The sequence below is a fragment of the Pseudorasbora parva genome, chromosome 21, assembly GCF_024679245.1.
Source record: "Pseudorasbora parva isolate DD20220531a chromosome 21, ASM2467924v1, whole genome shotgun sequence".
Lineage (NCBI taxonomy): Eukaryota > Metazoa > Chordata > Actinopteri > Cypriniformes > Gobionidae > Pseudorasbora > Pseudorasbora parva.
In genome coordinates this window covers 41,714,521-41,738,873 of record NC_090192.1, presented here as the reverse complement: position 1 = coordinate 41,738,873, position 24,353 = coordinate 41,714,521, and the positions used below count along the sequence as shown (strand labels likewise).

Sequence of the window (24,353 nt, the reverse complement as noted above, 5' to 3'; positions counted from 1 at the left end):
CCTCTGGCGGAGTATTATTAATGTGCCTCTGGTGGAGTATTATTAATGTGCCTCTGGCGGAGTATTATTAATGTGCCTCTGGTGGAGTATTATTAATGTGCCTCTGGTGGAGTATTATTAATGTGCCTCTGGTGGAGTATTATTAATGTGCCTCTGGTGGAGTATTATTAATGTGCCTCTGGCGGAGTATTATTAATGTGCCTCTGGTGGAGTATTATTAATGTGTCTCTGGTGGAGTATTATTAATGTGTCTCTGGTGGAGTATTATTAATGTGTCTCTGGTGGAGTATTATTAATGTGCCTCTGGTGGAGTATTATTAATGTGCCTCTGGTGGAGTATTATTAATGTGTCTCTGGTGGAGTATTATTAATGTGCCTCTGGTGGAGTATTATTAATGTGCCTCTGGTGGAGTATTATTAATGTGCCTCTGGTGGAGTATTATTAATGTGCCTCTGGTGGAGTATTATTAATGTGCCTCTGGTGGAGTATTATTAATGTGCCTCTGGTGGAGTATTATTAATGTGTCTCTGGTGGAGTATTATTAATGTGCCTCTGGTGGAGTATTATTAATGTGCCTCTGGCGGAGTATTATTAATGTGCCTCTGGTGGAGTATTATTAATGTGCCTCTGGTGGAGTATTATTAATGTGTCTCTGGTGGAGTATTATTAATGTGCCTCTGGTGGAGTATTATTAATGTGTCTCTGGTGGAGTATTATTAATGTGTCTCTGGCGGAGTATTATTAATGTGTCTCTGGTGGAGTATTATTAATGTGCCTCTGGTGGAGTATTATTAATGTGCCTCTGGTGGAGTATTATTAATGTGCCTCTGGTGGAGTATTATTAATGTGTCTCTGGTGGAGTATTATTAATGTGTCTCTGGCGGAGTATTATTAATGTGTCTCTGGTGGAGTATTATTAATGTGCCTCTGGTGGAGTATTATTAATGTGTCTCTGGTGGAGTATTATTAATGTGCCTCTGGTGGAGTATTATTAATGTGCCTCTGGTGGAGTATTATTAATGTGCCTCTGGTGGAGTATTATTAATGTGCCTCTGGTGGAGTATTATTAATGTGTCTCTGGCGGAGTATTATTAATGTGTCTCTGGTGGAGTATTATTAATGTGCCTCTGGTGGAGTATTATTAATGTGTCTCTGGTGGAGTATTATTAATGTGCCTCTGGTGGAGTATTATTAATGTGCCTCTGGTGGAGTATTATTAATGTGCCTCTGGTGGAGTATTATTAATGTGCCTCTGGTGGAGTATTATTAATGTGTCTCTGGTGGAGTATTATTAATGTGCCTCTGGTGGAGTATTATTAATGTGCCTCTGGTGGAGTATTATTAATGTGCCTCTGGTGGAGTATTATTAATGTGCCTCTGGTGGAGTATTATTAATGTGCCTCTGGTGGAGTATTATTAATGTGCCTCTGGTGGAGTATTATTAATGTGTCTCTGGCGGAGTATTATTAATGTGCCTCTGGTGGAGTATTATTAATGTGTCTCTGGCGGAGTATTATTAATGTGTCTCTGGTGGAGTATTATTAATGTGCCTCTGGCGGAGTATTATTAATGTGCCTCTGGTGGAGTATTATTAATGTGCCTCTGGTGGAGTATTATTAATGTGCCTCTGGTGGAGTATTATTAATGTGTCTCTGGTGGAGTATTATTAATGTGTCTCTGGTGGAGTATTATTAATGTGCCTCTGGTGGAGTATTATTAATGTGCCTCTGGTGGAGTATTATTAATGTGCCTCTGGTGGAGTATTATTAATGTGCCTCTGGTGGAGTATTATTAATGTGCCTCTGGTGGAGTATTATTAATGTGCTTCTGGTGGAGTATTATTAATGTGCCTCTGGTGGAGTATTATTAATGTGCCTCTGGTGGAGTATTATTAATGTGTCTCTGGCGGAGTATTATTAATGTGCCTCTGGTGGAGTATTATTAATGTGTCTCTGGCGGAGTATTATTAATGTGTCTCTGGCGGAGTATTATTAATGTGCCTCTGGTGGAGTATTATTAATGTGCCTCTGGTGGAGTATTATTAATGTGTCTCTGGCGGAGTATTATTAATGTGCCTCTGGTGGAGTATTATTAATGTGCCTCTGGTGGAGTAATGTCATTAATACTTTCATTAATACTGTCATTAATATCATTATTACTGTCATTAATACTGTCATTAATACTGTCATTAATACTGTCAATAATATCATTAATACTGTCATTAATACTGTCATTAAAATCATTAATACTGTCATTATTACTGTCATTAATACTGTCATTATTACTGTCATTAATACTGTCATTAATAATGTCATTAATACTGTCAATAATACTGTCAATAATATCATTAATACTGTCAATAATATCATTAATACTGTCATTAATACTGTCATTAATACTGTCATTAATATCATTAATACTGTCATTATTACTGTCATTAATACTCTCATTAATATCATTAATACTGTCATTACTGTCATTAATACTGTCATTAATACTGTCATTAATATCATTAATACTGTCATTAATATCATTATTACTGTCATTAATACTGTCATTAATACTGTCATTAATATCATTCATACTATCATTAATATCATTATTACTGTCATTAATACTATCATTAATATCATTAATACTGTCATTAATATCATTAATACTGTCATTAATACTGTCATTAATACTGTCATTAATACTGTCATTAATATCATTAATACTGTCATTAATATCATTAATACTGTCATTAATATCATTAATACTATCATTAATACTGTCATTAATATCATTAATACTGTCATTAATACTGTCATTATTACTGTCATTAATACTATCATTAATATCATTAATACTATCATTAATATCATTAATACTGTCATTAATATCATTAATACTGTCATTAATACTGTCATTAATACTGTCATTAATACTATCATTAATATCATTAATACTGTCATTAATATCATTAATACTGTCATTAATACTGCCAATACTGTCATTAATACTGTCATTAATATCATTAATACGGCCAATACTGTCATTAATACTGTCATTAATATCATTAATACTGTCATTAATACTGTCATTAATAAAATTAATTAATAGTTAATTGTTTTTTTTAGGAAGTTGTGAGTCGTGGATGTTCTTGCTTTCTGATCTGGATTTTTTTTGACATGTCTCTTTTTTTGTTTGCAGATTTCTGTCTCTGTCTCAATGAGTGTGTGAGTGTGTGTGTGAGTGTGTGAGTGAGTGTGTGAGTGAGTGTGTGAGTGAGTGAGTGAGTGAGTGTGTGAGTGAGTGTGTGAGTGAGTGAGTGAGTGTGTGAGTGTGTGAGTGTGTGAGTGAGTGAGTGAGTGAGTGAGTGAGTGAGTGAGTGAGTGAGTGTGTGAGTGTGTGAGTGTGTGAGTGTGTGAGTGTGTGAGTGTGTGAGTGTGTGAGTGTGTGAGTGTGTGAGTGAGTGTGTGAGTGAGTGTGTGAGTGAGTGTGTGAGTGAGTGTGTGAGTGAGTGAGTGTGTGAGTGATTGTGTGAGTGATTGTGTGAGTGTGTGAGTGAGTAAGTTGTGTGAGTGAGTGAGTGAGTGAGTGAGTGAGAGAGTGAGTGTGTGTGTGTGTGTGTGTGTGTGTGTGTGTGTGTGTGTGTGTGAGTGAGTCTGAGTGAGTGAGTGAGTGTGTGTGTGTGTGTGTGAGTGAGTCTGAGTGAGTGAGTGTGTGTGAGTGAGTGTGTGTGAGTGACCCATCATGACAGAGCCGTGTGTGAAGTGGTCGTGTGAGTACTGCACGTATGAGAACTGGCCGTCTGCTGTAAAGTGCACCATGTGTCGGGCCCCGAGGCCGAGCGGAACCATCATCCCGGACCCGTTCCGGAGCGGAGCCGGACCCCATTCGGACCCGCTGGTCATCTGCCCCGACTCCAGCGCGCGGCCCCGGATCCGGCCAGCCCCGCCCCCACAGAAGTGGGCGTGTCCCGTCTGCACCTTCCAGAACTGGCCCCGAACGGCGCGCTGTACCCAATGCCTGCAGAAGCGCCGGAGCCCCGAAAGCCCTCCGACGGCCGGCTCCGGCAGACCCGCATGCAGCCCGGATCCCTGCGAGGAATACAACGACCGGAACCGGCTCAACATGCAGCGCTGGACCTGCTCGGCCTGCACGTACCAGAACTGGCCCAAATCCACTCACTGCGTGGTGTGCGATCACAACAGGCCCAACTATCAGCCCAGTGAGCCGGACCGGATTAACGAACCAGACCGGATTAACGAACCGAACCGGATTAACGAGCCAGACCGGTTTAACGAACCGAACCGGATTAACGAACCGAACCGGATTAACGGGTCGGACTGCAGACGGGCTCGGAGTGTGTGTAACGGGGCAACCTCCACTAAACACGAGGCAGAGCTGCAGATCGAGCTGGCCGGAGCTCACAGTGGAAAGGACGAGTTAGAAATGGACGTCAAAAAGCTCAAACAGATCAAGAACCGCATGAGGAAAACCGACTGGCTGTTCCTCAACGCCTGCGCTGGTGAGACTCTCTTCACTCGCTCGCTTAAAGCGATAGTTCAGCCAATAATGGGCCTGATGTTGATCTGCTGACCCCCAGGGCGTCCATCATGGAGGTGTGTGTGTTTCTTCAGGAGAACACAAATGAAGATTTTCAAAGGACATCTTCAACTCCGGTTAGAGATGCCCCTAGGGGTGATAAACAGATGGTTACGGAGTAGATCGTTCTCTGGGAATCGAGCGTAAAGAGTTTTATCTCTAAACACAGATTAGCTTATAATGTCTGTCTATGGGGCATGGAATAAGTGAAATTAATCCGCTAGTTAATACCACTAACAGCTCAACATAGCCTCACACTAACACGGCAGCATGATGAGGGTCCCTACATGCAGACCGCAGCACTGAGAACTTTATAAGAGTACAAACACAAAAAGATACTTTATAAAGACAGTCCATTACGAGACTACAGACGGCAGCCATCTTGGAGAACAGTCTTGACGAGTCAGAGAACGTAACAGAGAAAATAAATAAATAAAAATGTCCATGTAATTAGATTTCACAAACTTAATTCCTATCGACCAGCTCACTTAGCACAGCATTCGTGGCTCGAGTCGTCGAGACTGTTCTCCAAGATGGCTGCTGTCTGTAAACTCGTAATGGACTGAGTTTATAAAGTGTCTTCTTATTGAACTGTTTGTACTCTTATAAAGTTCTCAGTGCTTCGGTTTGCATGTAGGGACCCTCATTATGCTCCCGTGTTAGTGTGAGGCTATGTTGAGCTGTTAGTGGTATTAACTAGCGGTTTAATTTCACTTATTCCATGCCCCATAGACAAACATTATAAGCTAATCTGTGTTTAGAGATAAAACTCTTTACATACGGTTCCCAGAGAACGATCTACTCGCTGACGATCTGTTAATCACCCCCAGGGGCATTTCTCACCGGCAGAAATTGAGGCGTATTTATATATTTTTTTACCTCAAATAGAACGCTACATCCAACAGCCTTCACACGCTTCACTTCCGGTAAGGTCAATATTCACGCTTTGGACCTTCTTTACCGGAAGTGAAGCGTAAACCAATCGGTTCGTGTCTTAAGACATCAGTTCCCCATTCCCATCATTATATGACCGACACACAGCAACGGTTGAGTTAAACATCTTAGTGTTCTCCTGAAGAAACACACACACCTATGATGCCCTGCGGGTCAGCAGATCAACATCAGGCTCATTATTGGATGAACTATCCCTTTAAGCTGATGATACACAGGGCAACTTTGTGAGCAATGTTGCTGTGGGCTTTTCCCCATTGAGAATGGACAACAAATATCTATCTGGAAATTCAAAGAGAAATTTGTCGCCCATTCCCAATGGAAAAAAAGCAACATCTTTCAGCAACATTGCTCAAAAAGTTCTCCTGTGTATCATCAGCTTAAGGCTCACGTAGCCAGACTACAAAACAAAGCTTCCAACCGTTATGAGTCAGTGAATCGACTCATGATTCGGACCGCGAGTCAAACTGCTGAAATCACATGACTTTGGCGATCCGAATCATGAGTCGATTCACTGACTCATAACGGTTCGAATCATGAGTCGATTCACTGACTCAGAACGGTTCGAATCATGAGTCGATTCACTGACTCATAACGGTTCGAATCATGAGTCGATTCACTGACTCAGAACGGTTCGAATCATGAGTCGATTCACTGACTCATAATGGTTCGAATCATGAGTCGATTCACTGACTCATAACGGTTCGAATCATGAGTCGATTCACTGACTCATAACGGTTCAAATCATGAATCGATTCACTGACTCATAACGGTTCGAATCATGAGTCGATTCACTGACTCATAACGGTTGGAAGCTTTGTTCTGAAATCGGCCATCGCTATATAAGTCGTTATTTAGTGTTTTTGCGCACTAACTCTATTCTGGCCTCTTCATCAATGATTGTAGAGCCGCTGTAGTGAGATGGGCTTTGTAACGACGTCTTTAGTGCCTTTATGGGTCTTGAGAGAGGAAATGACATTGGTGTCAATGAAGGCCTTTCTGAGCCATCGGATTTCAACACTAATATCTTCATCTGTGTGTGAAGATGAGCGGAGGTCTGACGGCTGGCCAACCACAGGAGGAATTAATCACACTATTCACATTTATCGCTGAACTAACGCTTAAACAGTTTAAAAGGGCAGAATCTGCAGGGGTCAGTCCATGTGCCGGTCACAGCTGTCTGAAGATCTCAGACGGACTCAGAACACGAGCAGCTCATGGATACACACACACACACACACACACACACACACACACACACACACACACACACACACACACACACACACACTCTCACAGGGTTCACATGCTTCTGAATCAGCGGAAAGGTCATGGTTACGTCTGTGTGTGTGTGTGTTTACTTGTTATTCTGCAATGATATTAATAACAGTGTCTCAATCAGTTCAGCTGTTAGAGTGACACACTATATTACCAAAAGTATAGTGATGCCCTTCCAAATCCCTGAGTTTAGGTGTTCAAACCCTTCATGGCCACAGGTGTGAACTGAAATCGCACGTCAGATCATGCGCTTGCAACACCAAAGTCATGGGTTCGATTCCCAGGGAATGCTTGAACTGATCAAATGTGTGCCCTGTCAGTTGTTTTAGTTAAAAGCATCTGGCGAACGCATGAACATAAATGTAATAATTTAGCGGGGCAGACGCCTCGATAAGTCATTGAGTCACGAGAAACTGAATCTTTCATTCAACCGATTCATTCAAACGCCGAATCATTCAGTAACACACACACACACACACACACACACACACACACACACACACACACACACTGTTGCTGTGAGATGCGTTACGGTTCTGCTGTGAACTATTTTCGCTGCTGAAATAGAAAAAAAGCAGTCAATATTGAATCTAAAACGTCAGTAATTAATGTTCATCAATAGTTTATGGAGCTGTCATATGACATCAGTGTTATTTTCAGCCGTGATGGTGTTCAGGAACACACACTCTTGGCCATGTGTTGTTTAACTGTATCATGTTATAAATATAAAAACTGCACATTTTGAACATTTAGCGGTTTCTCAGTGTGAGCGGCACTCATGGTCAGTTCATTATATATTATAGTATTATCAACTATCGTTCGCCACTTACATTAATGATCATTCTTGCATTTTGGTGACTCGCTAGTTATTTTTTGGTATTGGCATTTTAATCCGCTTGTACGTCTGGCAAGTACAATTCTCTTTCGCGTCCCCTTTAAAAAATCCACTGGACAGGCGTTAATGTCGAGCCGTGACCTTATATTTCCCCTAGTACACACTTCAGCGAAAGATGACGATAAGATCAGTTAAAGCGTTAGTTCAGCCAGTAATGTAAATAGTGTGATTAATTCCTCCTGTGGTTGGCCAGCCGTCAGACCTCCGCTCATCTTCACACACAGATGAAGATATTAGTGTTGAAATCCGATGGCTCAGAAAGGCCTTCATTGACACCAATGTCATTTCCTCTCTCAAGACCCATAAAGGCACTAAAGACGTCGTTACAAAGCCCATCTCACTACAGCGCCTCTACAATCATTGATGAAGAGGCCAGAATAGAGTTAGTGCGCAAAAACACTAAATAACGACTTATATAGTGATGGCCGATTTCAGAACAAAGCTTCGAACCGTTATGAGTCAGTGAATCGACTCATGATTCAAACCGTTATGAGTCAGTGAATCGATTCATGATTCGAACCGTTATGAGTCAGTGAATCGACTCATGATTCGAACCGTTATGAGTCAGTGAATCGACTCATGATTCAAACCGTTATGAGTCAGTGAATCGACTCATGATTTGAACCGTTTTGAGTCAGTGAATCGACTCATGATTCGAACCGTTTTGAGTCAGTGAATCGACTCATGATTCGAACCGTTATGAGTCAGTGAATCGACTCATGATTCGAACCGTTATGAGTCAGTGAATCGACTCATGATTCAAACCGTTATGAGTCAGTGAATCGACTCATGATTTGAACCGTTTTGAGTCAGTGAATCGACTCATGATTCGGATCGCGTGTCAAACTGCAGAAATCTCGTGACTCTGGCGATCCGAATCATGAATCGATTCACTGACTCATAACGGTTCGAAGCCTTGTTCTGAAATTTCCCAATTAAGAAATCTCCTAATAACCCTTTCACTGCAGCGGCTCCATAATGCAAAAAGTGCACTTTTGCACTTTTGCATCGCAAAAGTGATCCACCAGTTAACCATTGTGTGTGTGTGTTTCTCTGTGTGTGTGTGTTTCTCTGTGTGTGTGTGTTTTGTCTGTGTGTGTGTCTATGTGTTTGTCTGTGTGTGTGTGTGTGTGTGTGTGTTTCTCTGTGTCTGTGTGTGTGTGTGTGCAGGTGTAGTTGAAGGTGACCTGTCCGCGGTCGAGGCCTATAAGTCCTCAGGTGGAGACATTGCTCGTCATCTGACCGCTGATGAGGTGCGGCTGCTGAACCGGCCCTCTGCATTCGACAGCGGCTTCACACTCGTGCATCTCGCCATACGCTTCCAGAGGCAGGACATGCTGGCCATTCTGCTGACAGAGGTGTGTGTGTGTGTGTGTGTGTGTCTGTGATAGGTAGGTTTAGGGGCAGTGTAGGGGGATAGAAAATATGGTTTGTACAGTATAAAAACCATTACACATATGGAATGTTTCCACATTTCACAAAAACAAATGCGTGTGGGTGTGTGTGTGTGTGTGTGTGTGTGTGTGTGACCGCAGGTGTCCCAGCGTGCCGTTAAATGCATCCCATCGATGGTTTGCCCTGAGCTGACGGAGCAGATCCGCAGAGAGATCAGCGCATCACTGCACCAGCGCAAGGGAGACTTCAACTGCTACTTCCTGACGGAGCTCGTCACGTTTACACTGCCGGCAGGTGGGACACACACACTAACTCACTCACTCAGACACACACACACACACACAAACACACAAACACACACACACACACCTGTTTGACGTTTGGTTTCTATGTTTCACAGATATTGAGGATCTGCCTCCTGCCGTTCAGGAGAAGCTGTTTGATGACGTGCTGGACCGTGGCGTTCAGAAGGGTGAGAATCAGTGTGTGTGTGTGTGTGTGTGTGTGTGTGTGTGTGTGTGTGTGTGTGTGTGTGTGTGTGTGTGTGTGTGTGTGTGAGTGTGCCTTACACACACTTAAGTCCAGTGTTCCTCATAGAGTGTGTGTGTGTGTGTGCAGAGCTGGAGCAGGAGTCTGCGGTCATCAACTGGTCTCTGGACAGCCGTCTGTATGCCCTGTGGAACCGCACCGCTGGAGACTGTCTGCTGGACTCGGTCCTTCAGGCCACCTGGGGCATCTACGATAAAGACTCTGTGCTGAGAAAGACTCTACACGACAGCTTACACGACTGCTCGCACTGGTGTGTGTGTGTGTGTGTTTTCATCTGCGCAACATCCACACACTGCAAATAACGCTCTTCTTCTCAGTATGTTTGTCTTGTTTCTAGTCTAAACATCTAAACATTCTTACATTAAGAAACATTTACTAGACAAGCAAAAGTAATTGTCTTGTTTTGGGAAAAATAACTCAAAATGAAGAGAGTTTTTGCTTAAAATAAGATAAATAATCTGCCAATGGGGTGAGAAAAATAATCTTAATTCAAACAGAAAACAAGATTATTACTTTTGCTTGTCTAGTAAATGTTTGTAATGTAAGAATTTGTAGATGTTTAGACTAAAAACAAGACAAACATACTGAGTGAGAAGAGCATTTTTTGCAGTGCACACTCTCACTGCGGATGATTTATTAAGATATCTGATTTAATGATGAGCATTTGATCGTGTGTGTGTGTGTGTGTGTGTGTGTGTGTGTGTGTGTGTGTGTGTGTGTGTGTGTGTGTGTGTGTGTGTGCAGGTTCTACACGCGCTGGAAGGAGTGGGAGTCGTGGTATTCACAGAGTTTTGGGCTTCACTTCTCTCTGAGAGAGGAACAGTGGCAGGAGGACTGGACCTTCATCATCAACCTCGCCAGTCAGGTACACACACTCACACTCACACTCACACTCACACTCACACTCACACTCACACACACACACACACACACACACACACACACACACACACACACACACACACACGTTTGTTTTTGTGACATATGGGGACATTCCATAGGCGGAATAATAATAATAATAATAATAATAATAATAATAATAATGCGTTTGATTTATATAGCGCTTTTCTAGGCACTCAAAGCGCTTTACATTGAAGGGGGGAATCTCCTCAGCCACCACCAGTGAGCAGCACACACCGATGGGGCGACGGCAGCCATATTGTGCCAGAACGCTCATCACACACCAGCTAATTGGTGGAGAGGAGACCGAGTGATGAAGCCAATCAGGATATGGGGATGATTAGGAGGCCATGATGGACAGAGGCCAGTGGGCAAATTTGGCCAGGATGCCGGGGTTACACCCCTACTCTTTTTCCGAAAGACATCCTGGGATTTTTAACGACCACAGAGAGTCAGGACCTCGGTTTAACGTCTCATCCGAAGGACGGTGCTCATTGACAGTATAGTGTCCCCATCACTATAGTGGGGTGTTAGGACTAGTGATCGACCGATAAATCGGATTCCCGATATTTTTCCCGATATTTAAGCATTTTCCCATAATCGGGTATCGGTTTTGTAATATCGGATTTTCCGATAAATGGCGGCATCTTGTGGACGTTTTGAGAATTGCATACAAGCGCGCCATTAAAGGACTGCGTCTGACGGGAGATTATCAACAGCGGTGTTCAGAGGTAAAATAACCTGCATCCCTTAATTAATCAACTGTGTTTAACATAACAGTTCTGCACAATTGAGATAACCTCAAATAAGATGTTGATATGTATAGGTAGTTTAAACTTGGCGCTAGAGACGAACTCACTGACGGAGTCAGTCAGGTAATCCGTCATCATGTCACAATAAAGATGCAACTTCACATGAATGAAATAAGACAGCCATGAGTGAGAGCATGCTGGAAATAAAAGCACCAAACTCTTTCTCTCTCTGTGTTTATGCTCAGTCGCGTTCAGCCGTTCTCTCGCCGAGTGGTTGCTCCAGCATAGGCTAGTCACATGTAAACAAGACCGACTCGTTTAAAACTCCTTCAATTATATTAACGTCTGTTATATGACATTTAACATTATATAACAATTCGTTGTTTTATAATAAACATCGAATTAATTACAGCTCCGTGTAAATGAATTATTAAGCCTGTCTCAGCGAGACGAGTGTTAAACGCAGAGATGAAGACAGCGCTGTCATCGGGATAATTCAGAGACTGACACACACATTCATTCTGATACCGCACTAGATGAGATTGACATCAAACCGGCGAATACATCAGCTTTACAATGTTTGCATAATCCAGAGAATATTCACTCTTTAGTCTATTAAACACAAAAACCTTTTAAAACTGTAGTTTAAAATGAATGCTTATATTTATGCTCAGTTACGGGGAGTTGATAGACTCGACTCATTTATATTCTCCATTTGAAAACATCAGACTTTATGAATGTATTTGGCCTGGTGTTAATATGGCTGTATTTATAAATAAAAAGGTAAAACAGCATTAATGTTAATAAGACTGCACTGTATTTAAAAAAAAAACAATTCTGACTATTTATTGATGTAGATGTCTTTTGTTCTGTATGTGAGTGAGTGAAACTGCAAACATTACAGTGTTTAAAAAGCTCAGTTCAGTGCTGCTGCTGTAATTGTAAAAGACAGAAATAACACAATAAGTAAATATCGGTTCTATATCGGTTATCGCCACACAAACATGCAAATAATCGGTATCGTATCGGTTATAAAAAAATCAATATCGGTCGATCACTAGTTAGGACCCACACAGACCACAGGGTGAGCGCCCCCTGCTGGCCTCACTAACACCTCTACCAGCAGCTCCTGGTTTTCCCAGTTGGTCTCCCATCAGGTACTGGCCAGCCTCAGCCCTGCTTAGCTTCAGCGGGAAACCAGTCTCGGGCTACAGGGTGATATGGCTGCTGGTGATGGTTTTTATACGGTACAAGCCGTATTTTCTATCGCCTTACACAGCCCCTAAACCTACCCATCACACACACACACACACACACACACACTGCTCCTAAACCTACCTATCATTTTTACTTTCTCATCCTGTATGATTTATAAGCCTTTTGAAAAGTGTGTGGGGGGATCATACCCATGTCCTTATACACATTTGTGTCCTCATATGTCATAAAAACATGCCCACACACACACACACACACACACACACACTCTCTCTGATGTTGTGTCTCTGTCCGCAGCCTGGGGCGAGTCTGGAGCAGACTCATATATTCGTGTTGGCTCATATCCTGCGGCGGCCCATCATCGTTTACGGAGTGAAATATTACAAGAGCTTCCGAGGAGAAACTTTAGGATACACTCGCTTTCAAGGTGAGGCGTCAGCTCTTCATCGCCATGGCAACACACAGACGTGTGACTCAAGTGTGTGTATGTGTGTGTGTGTGTGTGTGTCCAGGTGTTTACCTGCCGTTGCTATGGGAACAGAGCTTCTGCTGGAAGAGTCCGATCGCTCTCGGTTACACGAGAGGTCACTTTTCTGCTCTGGTCGGCATGGAAACCGACGGCTGTGATAATCGCGGTGCCGGCGCCAATCTCAGCACTGAGGACGAGAGCGTGACCTTCCTGCCACTGGTGAACCGCGACAGGAAACTACTGCAGATACACTTCCTGTCAGCACAAGAGGTGAACACACACTCTCTCACACACTCACACACACTCTCACACACACACACACACTCATCATAAATGAGTGGACGAGTTACGCGCTGAAGTTAATAAAATATATAGAGTTGCGTAATTTTGTTTTAAAAAGTGGGTGGGACATAAATTGCGTATCATATGCACGCGAAAAACTGCGTACCATAAGCTCGCCAAAGCTCATTTTGATGTAGGCTGTAAGGGGCGCTCATATGTCAACATGAGCTTTGGCGAGCTTATGGTACGCAGTTTTTCGCGTGCATATGATACGCTCTATATGGCGTATTAAGGAGGGGTAGCATTGCTGATACAATGTTATATCAGATGTCCAGAAATCAATTAAATAGTTAATAATTAATTTATTGATATAGATCTCGTTTAATCATTGCTTCTAAACACAATACAGCGCTGTGCCGAGAGTTTTCACGTGAATAAAGGCGTATAGATGTGCACACTTTGCTTGTAATCCCTGGTCTAGTCTGGTAAACTCGTCAGAAGTTCCCGTTTCTAATCTGCCCTCGTGCCGATTCTCCCTCATCAGAACCGAACCATCAGCACATCAAGAGCAGGGGCAGCTTCTGTGCATTTTGTTTCGTGATCTGAGCGGAACAAACAGAAAGTCTCTGCAGCGGCGTTAAGCGTTAGATTACAGCGCTCGTCTGTGTGGAGACTGAGCCGCGACAGGAATCGGCAGCACAGCGGCAACGAGCGCCTGATCGCCTCTTACTAACAAACCAATGAAGTGATGCTCTTCTAGTTAACCAGAGATGTTGTGTTTGTATGAGTTAGGCTCATCCGTGAAGCAAAAGGTTTAAAAAAAAGTGGTGACTATGAGTATATATATAATCATAAGCCCACAGAAGGGTAATAGTGATGCTTTAATGAGTAGAACGTAGAATTCCTGAAGAGATTGTGAGTGGAGCTCGGGGCCGGTTCAGGGACTGCAAAGAGCCAAGCAACATGAGGAGCTGAGATATGGCTCACACACACACACACACAGTCACACACACCTCCTCTGAGAGAGAGAGAGAGAGACCGGGGACGCGATGGCGAACGAGTGTCAGCTGCGAGTCACAGCGGTCTCCAGTCCTCTGAGGAGGCATGAGGGCGGAGAGGACCAGGCCTGGGCTTATGTTATGCTCTGTTTATGTTTTTAGTGTGTGTGTGTGTGTGTGTGTGTGTGTGTGTGTGTGTGTGTGTGTGTGTGTGTGTGTGTGTGTGTGTGTGTGTGTGTGTGTGATGGGTAGGTTTAGGGGTAGTGTGTGTGTGTGTGATGGGTAGGTTTAGCGGTAGTGTGTGTGTGTGTGTGATGGGTAGGTTTAGGGGTAGTGTGTGTGTGTGATGGGTAGGTTTATGGGCAGTGTGTGTGTGTGTGTGTGTGATGGATAGGTTTAGGGGTAGTGTGTGTGTGTGTGTGTGTGATGGGTAGGTTTTGGGCCTGTGTGTGTGTGTGTGTGTGTGAGATGGGTAGGTTTAGGGGCAGTGTGTGTGTGTGTGTGTGTGTGTGTGTGTGAGATGGGTAGGTTTAGGGGCTGTGTGTGTGTGTGTGTGTGTGTGTGTGTGTGTGTGATGGGTAGGTTTAGGGGTAGTGTGTGTGTGTGTGTGTAATGGGTAGGTTTAGGGGTAGTGTGTGTGTGTGTGTGTGATGGGTAGGTTTAGGGGTAGTGTGTGTGATGGGTAGGTTTAGGGGTAGTGTGTGTGTGTGTGATGGGTAGGTTTAGCGGTAGTTGTGTGTGTGTGTGATGGGTAGGTTTAGGGGCTGTGTGTGTGTGTGTGATGGGTAGGTTTAGGGGTAGTGTGTGTGTGTGTGATGGGTAGGTTTAGCGGTAGTGTGTGTGTGTGTGTGTGTGTGATGGGTAGGTTTAGGGGTAGTGTGTGTGTGTGTGTGTGTGTGTGATGGGTAGGTTTAGGGGCTGTGTGTGTGTGTGTGTGTGTGTGTGTGTGTGTAATGGGTAGGTTTAGGGGTAGTGTGTGTGTGTGTGTGTGTGTGTGTGTGTGTGTGTGTGTGTGTGTGTGTGTGTGTGTGTGTGTGTGTGTGATGGGTAGGTTTAGGGGTAGTGTGTGTGTGTGTGTGTGTGTGTGTGTGTGATGGGTAGGTTTAGGGGTAGTGTGTGTGTGTGTGTGTGTGTGTGTGTGTGTGTGATGGGTAGGTTTAGGGGTAGTGTGTGTGTGTGTGATGGGTAGGTTTAGCGGTAGTTGTGTGTGTGTGTGATGGGTAGGTTTAGGGGCTGTGTGTGTGTGTGTGATGGGTAGGTTTAGGGGTAGTGTGTGTGTGTGTGATGGGTAGGTTTAGCGGTAGTGTGTGTGTGTGTGTGTGTGATGGGTAGGTTTAGGGGTAGTGTGTGTGTGTGATGGGTAGGTTTATGGGCAGTGTGTGTGTGTGTGTGTGTGATGGATAGGTTTAGGGGTAGTGTGTGTGTGTGATGGGTAGGTTTATGGGCAGTGTGTGTGTGTGTGTGTGATGGATAGGTTTAGGGGTAGTGTGTGTGTGTGTGTGTGATGGGTAGGTTTTGGGCCTGTGTGTGTGTGTGTGTGTGTGAGATGGGTAGGTTTAGGGGCAGTGTGTGTGTGTGTGTGTGTGTGTGTGTGTGTGTGTGTGTGTGTGTGTGTGTGTGTGAGATGGGTAGGTTTAGGGGCTGTGTGTGTGTGTGTGTGTGTGTGTGTGTGTGATGGGTAGGTTTAGGGGTAGTGTGTGTGTGTGTGTGTAATGGGTAGGTTTAGGGGTAGTGTGTGTGTGTGTGTGTGATGGGTAGGTTTAGGGGTAGTGTGTGTGATGGGTAGGTTTAGGGGCTGTGTGTGTGTGTCTGTGTGTGTGTGTGTAATGGGTAGGTTTAGGGGTAGTGTGTGTGTGTCTGTGTGTGTGTGTGTGTGTGTGTGTGTGTGTGTGTGTGTGATGGGTAGGTTTAGGGGTAGTGTGTGTGTGTGTGTGTGTGTGTGTGTGTGATGGGTAGGTTTAGGGGTAGTGTGTGTGTGTGTGTGTGTGTGTGTGTGTGTGTGTGATGGGTAGGTTTAGGGGTAGTGTGTGTGTGTGTGTGTGTGTGTGATGGGTAGGTTTAGGGGCTGTGTGTGTGTGTGTGATGGGTAGGTTTAGGGGTAGTGTGTGTGTGTGTGATGGGTAGGTTTAGCGGTAGTGTGTGTGTGTGTGTGATGGGTAGGTTTAGGGGTAGTGTGTGTGTGTGATGGGTAGGTTTATGGGCAGTGTGTGTGTGTGTGTGTGTGTGATGGATAGGTTTAGGGGTAGTGTGTGTGTGTGTGTGTGATGGGTAGGTTTTGGGCCTGTGTGTGTGTGTGTGTGTGTGAGATGGGTAGGTTTAGGGGCAGTGTGTGTGTGTGTGTGTGTGTGTGTGTGTGTGAGATGGGTAGGTTTAGGGGCTGTGTGTGTGTGTGTGTGTGTGTGTGTGTGTGTGTGTGTGTGTCTGTGATGGGTAGGTTTAGGGGTAGTGTGTGTGTGTGTGTGTAATGGGTAGGTTTAGGGGTAGTGTGTGTGTGTGTGTGTGATGGGTAGGTTTAGGGGTAGTGTGTGTGATGGGTAGGTTTAGGGGCTGTGTGTGTGTGTGTGTGTGTGTGTGTGTAATGGGTAGGTTTAGGGGTAGTGTGTGTGTGTGTGTGTGTGTGTGTGTGTGTGTGTGTGTGTGTGTGTGTGTGTGTGTGTGTGTGTGTGTGATGGGTAGGTTTAGGGGTAGTGTGTGTGTGTGTGTGTGTGTGTGTGTGTGATGGGTAGGTTTAGGGGTAGTGTGTGTGTGTGTGTGTGTGTGTGTGTGTGTGTGATGGGTAGGTTTAGGGGTAGTGTGTGTGTGTGTGATGGGTAGGTTTAGCGGTAGTTGTGTGTGTGTGTGATGGGTAGGTTTAGGGGCTGTGTGTGATGGGTAGGTTTAGGGGTAGTGTGTGTGTGTGTGTGTGATGGGTAGGTTTTGGGCCTGTGTGTGTGTGTGTGAGATGGGTAGGTTTAGGGGCTGTGTGTGTGTGTGTGTGTGTGTGTGTGTGTGTGTGATGGGTATGTTTAAGGGCAGTGTAGGGGGTAGAATGTACAGTTTGTCCATATAAAAACCATTACGCCTATGGAATGTCCCCACAAAGATATTGAACCAGACGTGTGTGTGTGTGCAGATGGGCGGCGAGGAGCAGCAGGAGCGTCTGCTCAGGGATTGGCTGGACTGCTGTGTGACTGAAGGCGGGACTTTGGCGGCGCTGCAGAAGAGCCGACGCTCCGCCCATCCGCTCATCACACAGATGCTGGAGCAGTGGCTGGACGGATACCGGCGGGTCCCGTGACCACACACACACACACACACACACACACACAGATGCTGGAGCAGTGGCTGGACGGATACCGGCGGGTCCCGTGACCACACACACACACACACACAGATGCTGGAGCAGTGGCTGGACGGATACCGGCGGGTCCCGTGACCACACACACACACACATACACACACACACACACACAGATGCTGGAGCAGTGGCTGGACGGATACCGGCGGGTCCCGTGACCACACACACACACACACACAGATGCTGGAGCAGTGGCTGGACGGATACCGGCGGGTCCCGTGACCACACACACACACACACACACACACAGATGCTGGAGCAGTGGCTGGACGGATACCGGCGGGTCCCGTGACCACACACACACACACATACACACACACACACACACAGATGCTGGAGCAGTGGCTGGACGGATACCGGCGGGTCCCGTGACCACACACACACACACACACACACACACAGATCCTGTGTCCCGCGCTCTCCGACGGTGAGGACGAGGATGAGGACAAGTGATCCCAAACCATTTCAACACACACACACACACACACACACACACACACATACGCGCGCCCTCGTTCCCAGAATGCAATGCAAACACCGAGGGCTATCTCTGCGTTTAGTGAAACGGATTCTGTTGATTTCTGTGCAGCGCTGCATGTGCTCTTCACTGTGGAATGATGAACATAACGAGCTTATTAAACCAGCACACACACACACACACACACACACTGATGCTTATGATTTAACTCACACTACCACACACACATCTCACCAGTGTTGTGTTCCTCTGGAGTGACACGCGTGTGCGTTTCTTCTGTTGATTGTATTTATTTTGTGTGGCCGCTGATGCTTGTGTTGGCCTGTGAACTGTCCTGAGGTCAGGTGATTAAACTACACACACTTCTGCTCTCTCTCTGACGACTCTTTATTCTCACGCTAAAAAGCTAAACAGTTCTGCTGTAGTTAATATCATCCGCATTATTCTCAGCAGTGTCTCGAGCTGTAATACACAACAGATGCAGCTACACAAACACACACACACACAGACACACACACACACTTCAGGATTTAAAATGTGAACCAACACACTTTTAATCCTTCAAAATGAATCTCAAGGACTCACTCAAAATGTATCTCAATGAATCACTCAAATGAATCTCAATGAATCACTCAAATGAATCTCAATGAATCACTCAAAATGTATCTCAATGAATCACTCAAACGAATCTCAATGAATCACTCAAACGAATCTCAATGAATCACTCAAATGTATCTCAATGAATCACTCAAATGAACCACTCAAATGAATCTCAATGAATCACTCAAAATGTATCTCAATGAATCACTCAAATGAATCTCAATGGAGAGGGGGTAAAATCTTTCCGTGGCAGGGGCAGCTGCCAATGATACCTGTCACTGCTTTACGTGCCTGACACTCAGCCTGACACTGTTTTACGTGCCTGGCACTAAATCTGTCGCTGTTTTACGTGCCTGGCACTGGATCAGCCAGTGTTTTACGTGCCTGACATCCGACCGGTCACCGCTATAGCAGCTGCCTTGCGACCTGTCAGCTTTATTCGCGTGTGTAATTCCACTGGTCCCGGTTAGATGGGCCTGTCACGCGTTTCGTCAGCGTTATTCGCGTCTGTCACTCCATCGGTCACGGTTAGATGAGGCTGTCACGCGTTTCGTCAGCGTTATTCGCGCCTGTCACTCCACCGGTCACGGTTAGATGAGCCTGTCACGCTTTTCGTCAGCGTTATTCGCGCCGGTTAGATGAGCCTGTCACGCGTATCGTCAGCGTTATTCGCGCCGGTTAGATGAGCCTGTCACGCGTATTGTCAGCGTTATTCGCGCCGGTTAGATGAGCCTGTCACGCGTATCGTCAGCGTTATTTGCGCCTGTCACTCCTCCGGTCACGGTTTGATGTGACTGTCACGCGTTTTCCGTCCGCATTATTTGCGCCTGTCACGGTCCCGGTTTGATGAGCCTGTCACGCGTTTCGTCAGCGTTATTCGCGCCTGTCACTCCACCGGTCACGGTTAGATGAGCCTGTCACGCGTTTTCCGTCCGCGTTATTTACGCCTGTCACTCCTCCGGTCACGGTTAGATGCACCTGTCACGCGCTCCGTCTGCGTTATTTACGCCTGTCACTCCTCCGGTCACGGTTAGATGCACCTGTCACGCGCTCCGTCTGCGTTATTCGCTTCTGTCACTCCATCGGTCCCGGTTAGATGAGCCTGTCACGCGTTTTCCGTCCGCATTATTTGCGCCTGTCACTCCACCGGTCCCGGTTAGATGGGCCTGTCACGCGTTTTCCGTCCGCGTTATTTGCGCCTGTCACTCCTCCGGTCACAGTTAGATGTACCTGTCACGCGATCCGTCCGCGTTATTTGCGCCTGTCACTCCTCCGGTCACGGTTTGATGTGACTGTCACGCGTTTTCCGTCCGCATTATTTGCGCCTGTCCGGTTTGATGAGGCTGTCACGCATTCCGTCCGCGTTATTTACGCCTGTCACTCCGGTCACGGTTAGATGCACCTGTCACGCGCTCCGTCTGCGTTATTTGCGCCTGTCACTCCTCCGGTCACGGTTTGATGTGCCTGTCACGCATTTTCCGTCCGCGTTATTAGCGCCTGTCACTCCTCCGGTCACGGTTTGATGTGCCTGTCACGCTTTCCGACAGCGTTATTTGCGAATGAGAACTCGCGCGCACTGTGAGAAGTTCTGTCTCTGTGCGCTCATTCGAAAGCGCGCACACGTCTCACAGCACGCAAAAAAAATGTTCTCTTTCAAGTCTTGCGCTTGAACAGACAAACTCTAAAAGTATGTCAACATGTCCATCTTGATGAGTATTCAAGCAGACATATTCTGTATGCCTTAGGTGAACATTATACAGTCGAGAAAGACGACAACTATCCTTGCATTAGGTGTTAAAGGGGCAGTAGCCTTTACTGCTGTCTGTCAAACAAAAGATAAGGACATCACTCCCTGCTCTTGATTGGATAGCTTTTGTAAGTTTGATAAGGATTCATCTTTAATTTAAACAGTTAAATATGCGGTTATTTTACATCTGATTATTTATTCAATTTCTCTACCTAAAAACTAATGTTAGACCTACCTGGAAAACCTAAAATGCATAGTTTATTTTATTAGTATCTTTGCTCAGTAGTATTTATTTGTGCTGCTGCTTGTATTTAAGTTATTTGTTCTTATTTTCTTTATTTTTATTAGTCCTTTTTTCCCTGAAGATAGCAAATACCGAACCGTACTGAAACCGTGAACCTAAAACCATGATACAAACCGAACCGTGAGCAATCTGTACCATTACACTCCTAGTGTAACCTATGTTACAGGGGGTGCCACAACATTTTGAAAATTGTCAAAGGGTGCCATGAATGAAAAAAGGTTGACACTGGTATAGCCTACTATTTTGATTGTTTTTGTAAGAAGTCTCTTCTGCTTTAAAAGGAGGGTGCATTTATTTGATCCAAAATACAGCAAAAACAATATTGGGAAATATTTTTACAATTTAAAATAACTTTTTTCTCTCTCTATGTAAATGTATAGGCCTAGTAAAGTATCATTTATTCCTGTGATCAAAGCGGAATTTATCATCATTTTAGTCTTCAGTGTCACATGATCCTTCTCAAATCACTTTGATATGAGGATTTGAGCTCAATAAACATGTATTATTATCATTAATGGTGAAAACAGTTGAGTAGCCTACATTTTTATTTAGGATTATGTAATGAATAGAAAGTAAAAAACACTTCCCATTTTTGGAAAACGTATTCAACCAGGACGCATTAAATGCATGAAGTGACAGTATACACATTTATAATTTTGCAAAAGCTTTATATTTTTATTGATCTTGAATGTAAAGCTTTTGCATTATAAATGTAGGCCTAGGCTATCTTTAACCCTCTGCCCGATGAACGCAGGCACGTTTTCCCCTTAATGACAACGAAAACAACTCACAGTAGCCTACTCCGTCATTTTTATCAATACAGAAAAATGCAAGACATTATTATACACTATAAACTGTCTACTTTTATTTGTGTATATTCACAACAAAGGCCGTGGACTCGTGGATCATTGTTTTGCCAATCTTGTTCCATGTCAGCGTTCCAGTTTTTAATTTCAAAAGCATTTCTAAATTCAGTTCATATTTACAACAAACGAAATTCCAAGCCAAAAAAAAAAAAAAATTTGAGTTACCACCATGCAAATGCAACCTTTATGTGATGGTAGGCTAAAAAAACTAAATGTTCTTAACTATGCACATATACGATTTAGTGTGACAAAGGAAGAGAGCCTATAGGGAGCGCGGAGCAAAACCTAGTGTTGAGGTTAGTTGTATGTTTTAACACTTTCTACACATGCCAGGGGCCTGTACTATGATGGTGGTTTAACAAACTCAGGGTTACAGGATTAGTTTTGAGTTGACAAAACCAAATCAATCTATTCAGGCTTTGTTGGTCCCATGATGCTGATCATCAGCTTTCTCTGTCAACTCAGGCTTTGTTAGCTATGACATCAGCAGTCAACAGCCAATGTGGATCAGTGGATCAGTGGATCAGTGATGTGATATCGGTAGTGAACAGCCAACCACATGCTGTGGATCAGTGGGTGACATCTGTAGTGAACAGCCAATCACATGCTGTGGATCAGTGGGTGACATCCGTAGGGAACAGCCAATCACATGCTGTGGATCAGTGGGTGACATCCGTAGGGAACAGCCAATCACATGCTGTGGATCAATGATGTGACATTCCTAGTGAACAGCCAATCACATGCTGTTGAACAGAGATTCACTTCTCACCAGATTGAGTGAGATTCATTTCTCTCTTCTGCGGAAAGAGGACAACTTAAAGAAAAAAACATTATATGTCAATGCAAGTAAAAGTTATGAAGTTAGTTTAGTTTATATAGAGAGAGAACTGAACATTTAAACTCATTAAATCTTTTTTTTAATAGCTTTATTTTATTTTAAAGCTTATTTGCATTACTTTTATATAGGCTATTTATATTAATTTTAACAAAGTGCCTATTAATGATTGATTAACTAAAATGATAAATGTGTAATTGATTACGGGTATAATAATTACCTAAATTATATATAAATTATTATAAATCATAATAATAATAATAATTATAAATAAGCATTGTTAAAAGTCTTTAAAAACCATTTGCTATGTAATGACCTTTAATTTGGAGCAGAAACAGGGGAGTGGCTTTATTGCATCAGAGGTGTGTCACTTTACTCACAGCTGGCCAGCCAGCTAAACCAGCTTCATGGTATAGGCCACAGGATGATGAAACTTATTGTGTTTACTAGTTGCCATATCAATATTATTTAGAGAAAAAACAGTGCCAAAATTAAAATAAAAAAAAACACGGTTAAAAAAACGCCCCTAGATATTATATTCAATGTATTTTTTACTCTTTTGAGCCAAGAAACAAGGGTGAATAAAGACTCAGAGTCAATTTATTAAAAAAGATTCATTATGTTTTTAACTATGATGTGCTGTATATAGCAATGTGTTTGTTGTCAAACTCAAAAATGTGTATTTTTAATGAGTAAAAATGCCATTATTTTATTATAAAATGTTAAAAAAATTATTTTTTGTTAACAAAATATTTTAGTTTGTCTTGTATATTTTTTGATTGTATGATAACATTTTAAGCTGTTATTTGGACGTGTTACAATGTACCTTACCTAGGGGTACGTTGTCACATTTCACTTCCATTCTTTTGGGGTATGTCAAGAAAAAAGCATAGGCTACACCTAATGAAACAAAACCACATACTTGTATTATAGGCTACGTGTGAAATGAACCCCAAGTGGATTTACTGAAACTAAATAAATGACTGAAAGTCGAAAAGCGTTAGGTTCCCCACGCTTCCCTATATTAATTATCTAATGTGGATAAATGCATATTTTGTATTTGATGTATTGCTTAGTTAGCAAAGTAAATATATAAACCACCCCCATATGTGTGACAGGAGCATATAGAGGTGACAGAACGCGTGACAGGAGCATATAGAGGTGACAGAACGCGTGACAGGAGCATATAGAGGTGACAGAACGCGTGACAGGAGCATATAGAGGTGACAGAACGCGTGACAGGAGCATATAGAGGTGACAGAACGCGTGACAGGAGCATATAGAGGTGACAGAACGCGTGACAGGAGCATATAGAGGTGACAGAACGCGTGACAGGAGCATATAGAGGTGACAGAACGCGTGACAGGAGCATATAGAGGTGACAGAACGCGTGACAGGAGCATATAGAGGTGACAGAACGCGTGACAGGAGCATATAGAGGTGACAGAACGCGTGACAGGAGCATATAGAGGTGACAGAACGCGTGACAGGAGCATATAGAGGTGACAGAACGCGTGACAGGAGCATATAGAGGTGACAGAACGCGTGACTGGAGCATATAGAGGTGACAGAACGCGTGACAGGAGCATATAGAGGTGACAGAACGCGTGACAGGAGCATATAGAGGTGACAGAACGCGTGACAGGAGCATATAGAGGTGACAGAACGCGTGACAGGAGCATATAGAGGTGACAGAACGCGTGACAGGAGCATATAGAGGTGACAGAACGCGTGACAGGAGCATATAGAGGTGACAGAACGCGTGACAGGAGCATATAGAGGTGACAGAACGCGTGACAGGAGCATATAGAGGTGACAGAACGCGTGACTGGATCATATAGAGGTGACAGAACGCGTGACAGGCGCATATAGAGGTGACAGAACGCGTGACAGGAGCATATAGAGGTGACA

General features: G+C 44.0%; 1 protein-coding gene across 1 annotated transcript; it reads left to right on the top strand.

Moving 5' to 3' along the window:
* The first annotated feature begins 3,626 nt into the window (after positions 1–3,626).
* zranb1a (zinc finger, RAN-binding domain containing 1a) lies at positions 3,627–18,458 on the top strand. The gene is made up of 9 exons (XM_067430667.1): positions 3,627–4,514; positions 8,886–9,073; positions 9,251–9,404; positions 9,511–9,582; positions 9,729–9,909; positions 10,404–10,524; positions 12,824–12,953; positions 13,039–13,265; positions 17,388–18,458. The coding sequence occupies exons 1-9, from the start codon at positions 3,737–3,739 to the stop codon at positions 17,550–17,552; spliced, it is 2,016 nt and encodes a 671-aa protein (XP_067286768.1). The 5' UTR covers positions 3,627–3,736; the 3' UTR covers positions 17,553–18,458.
* The last annotated feature ends 5,895 nt before the right edge of the window (positions 18,459–24,353 follow it).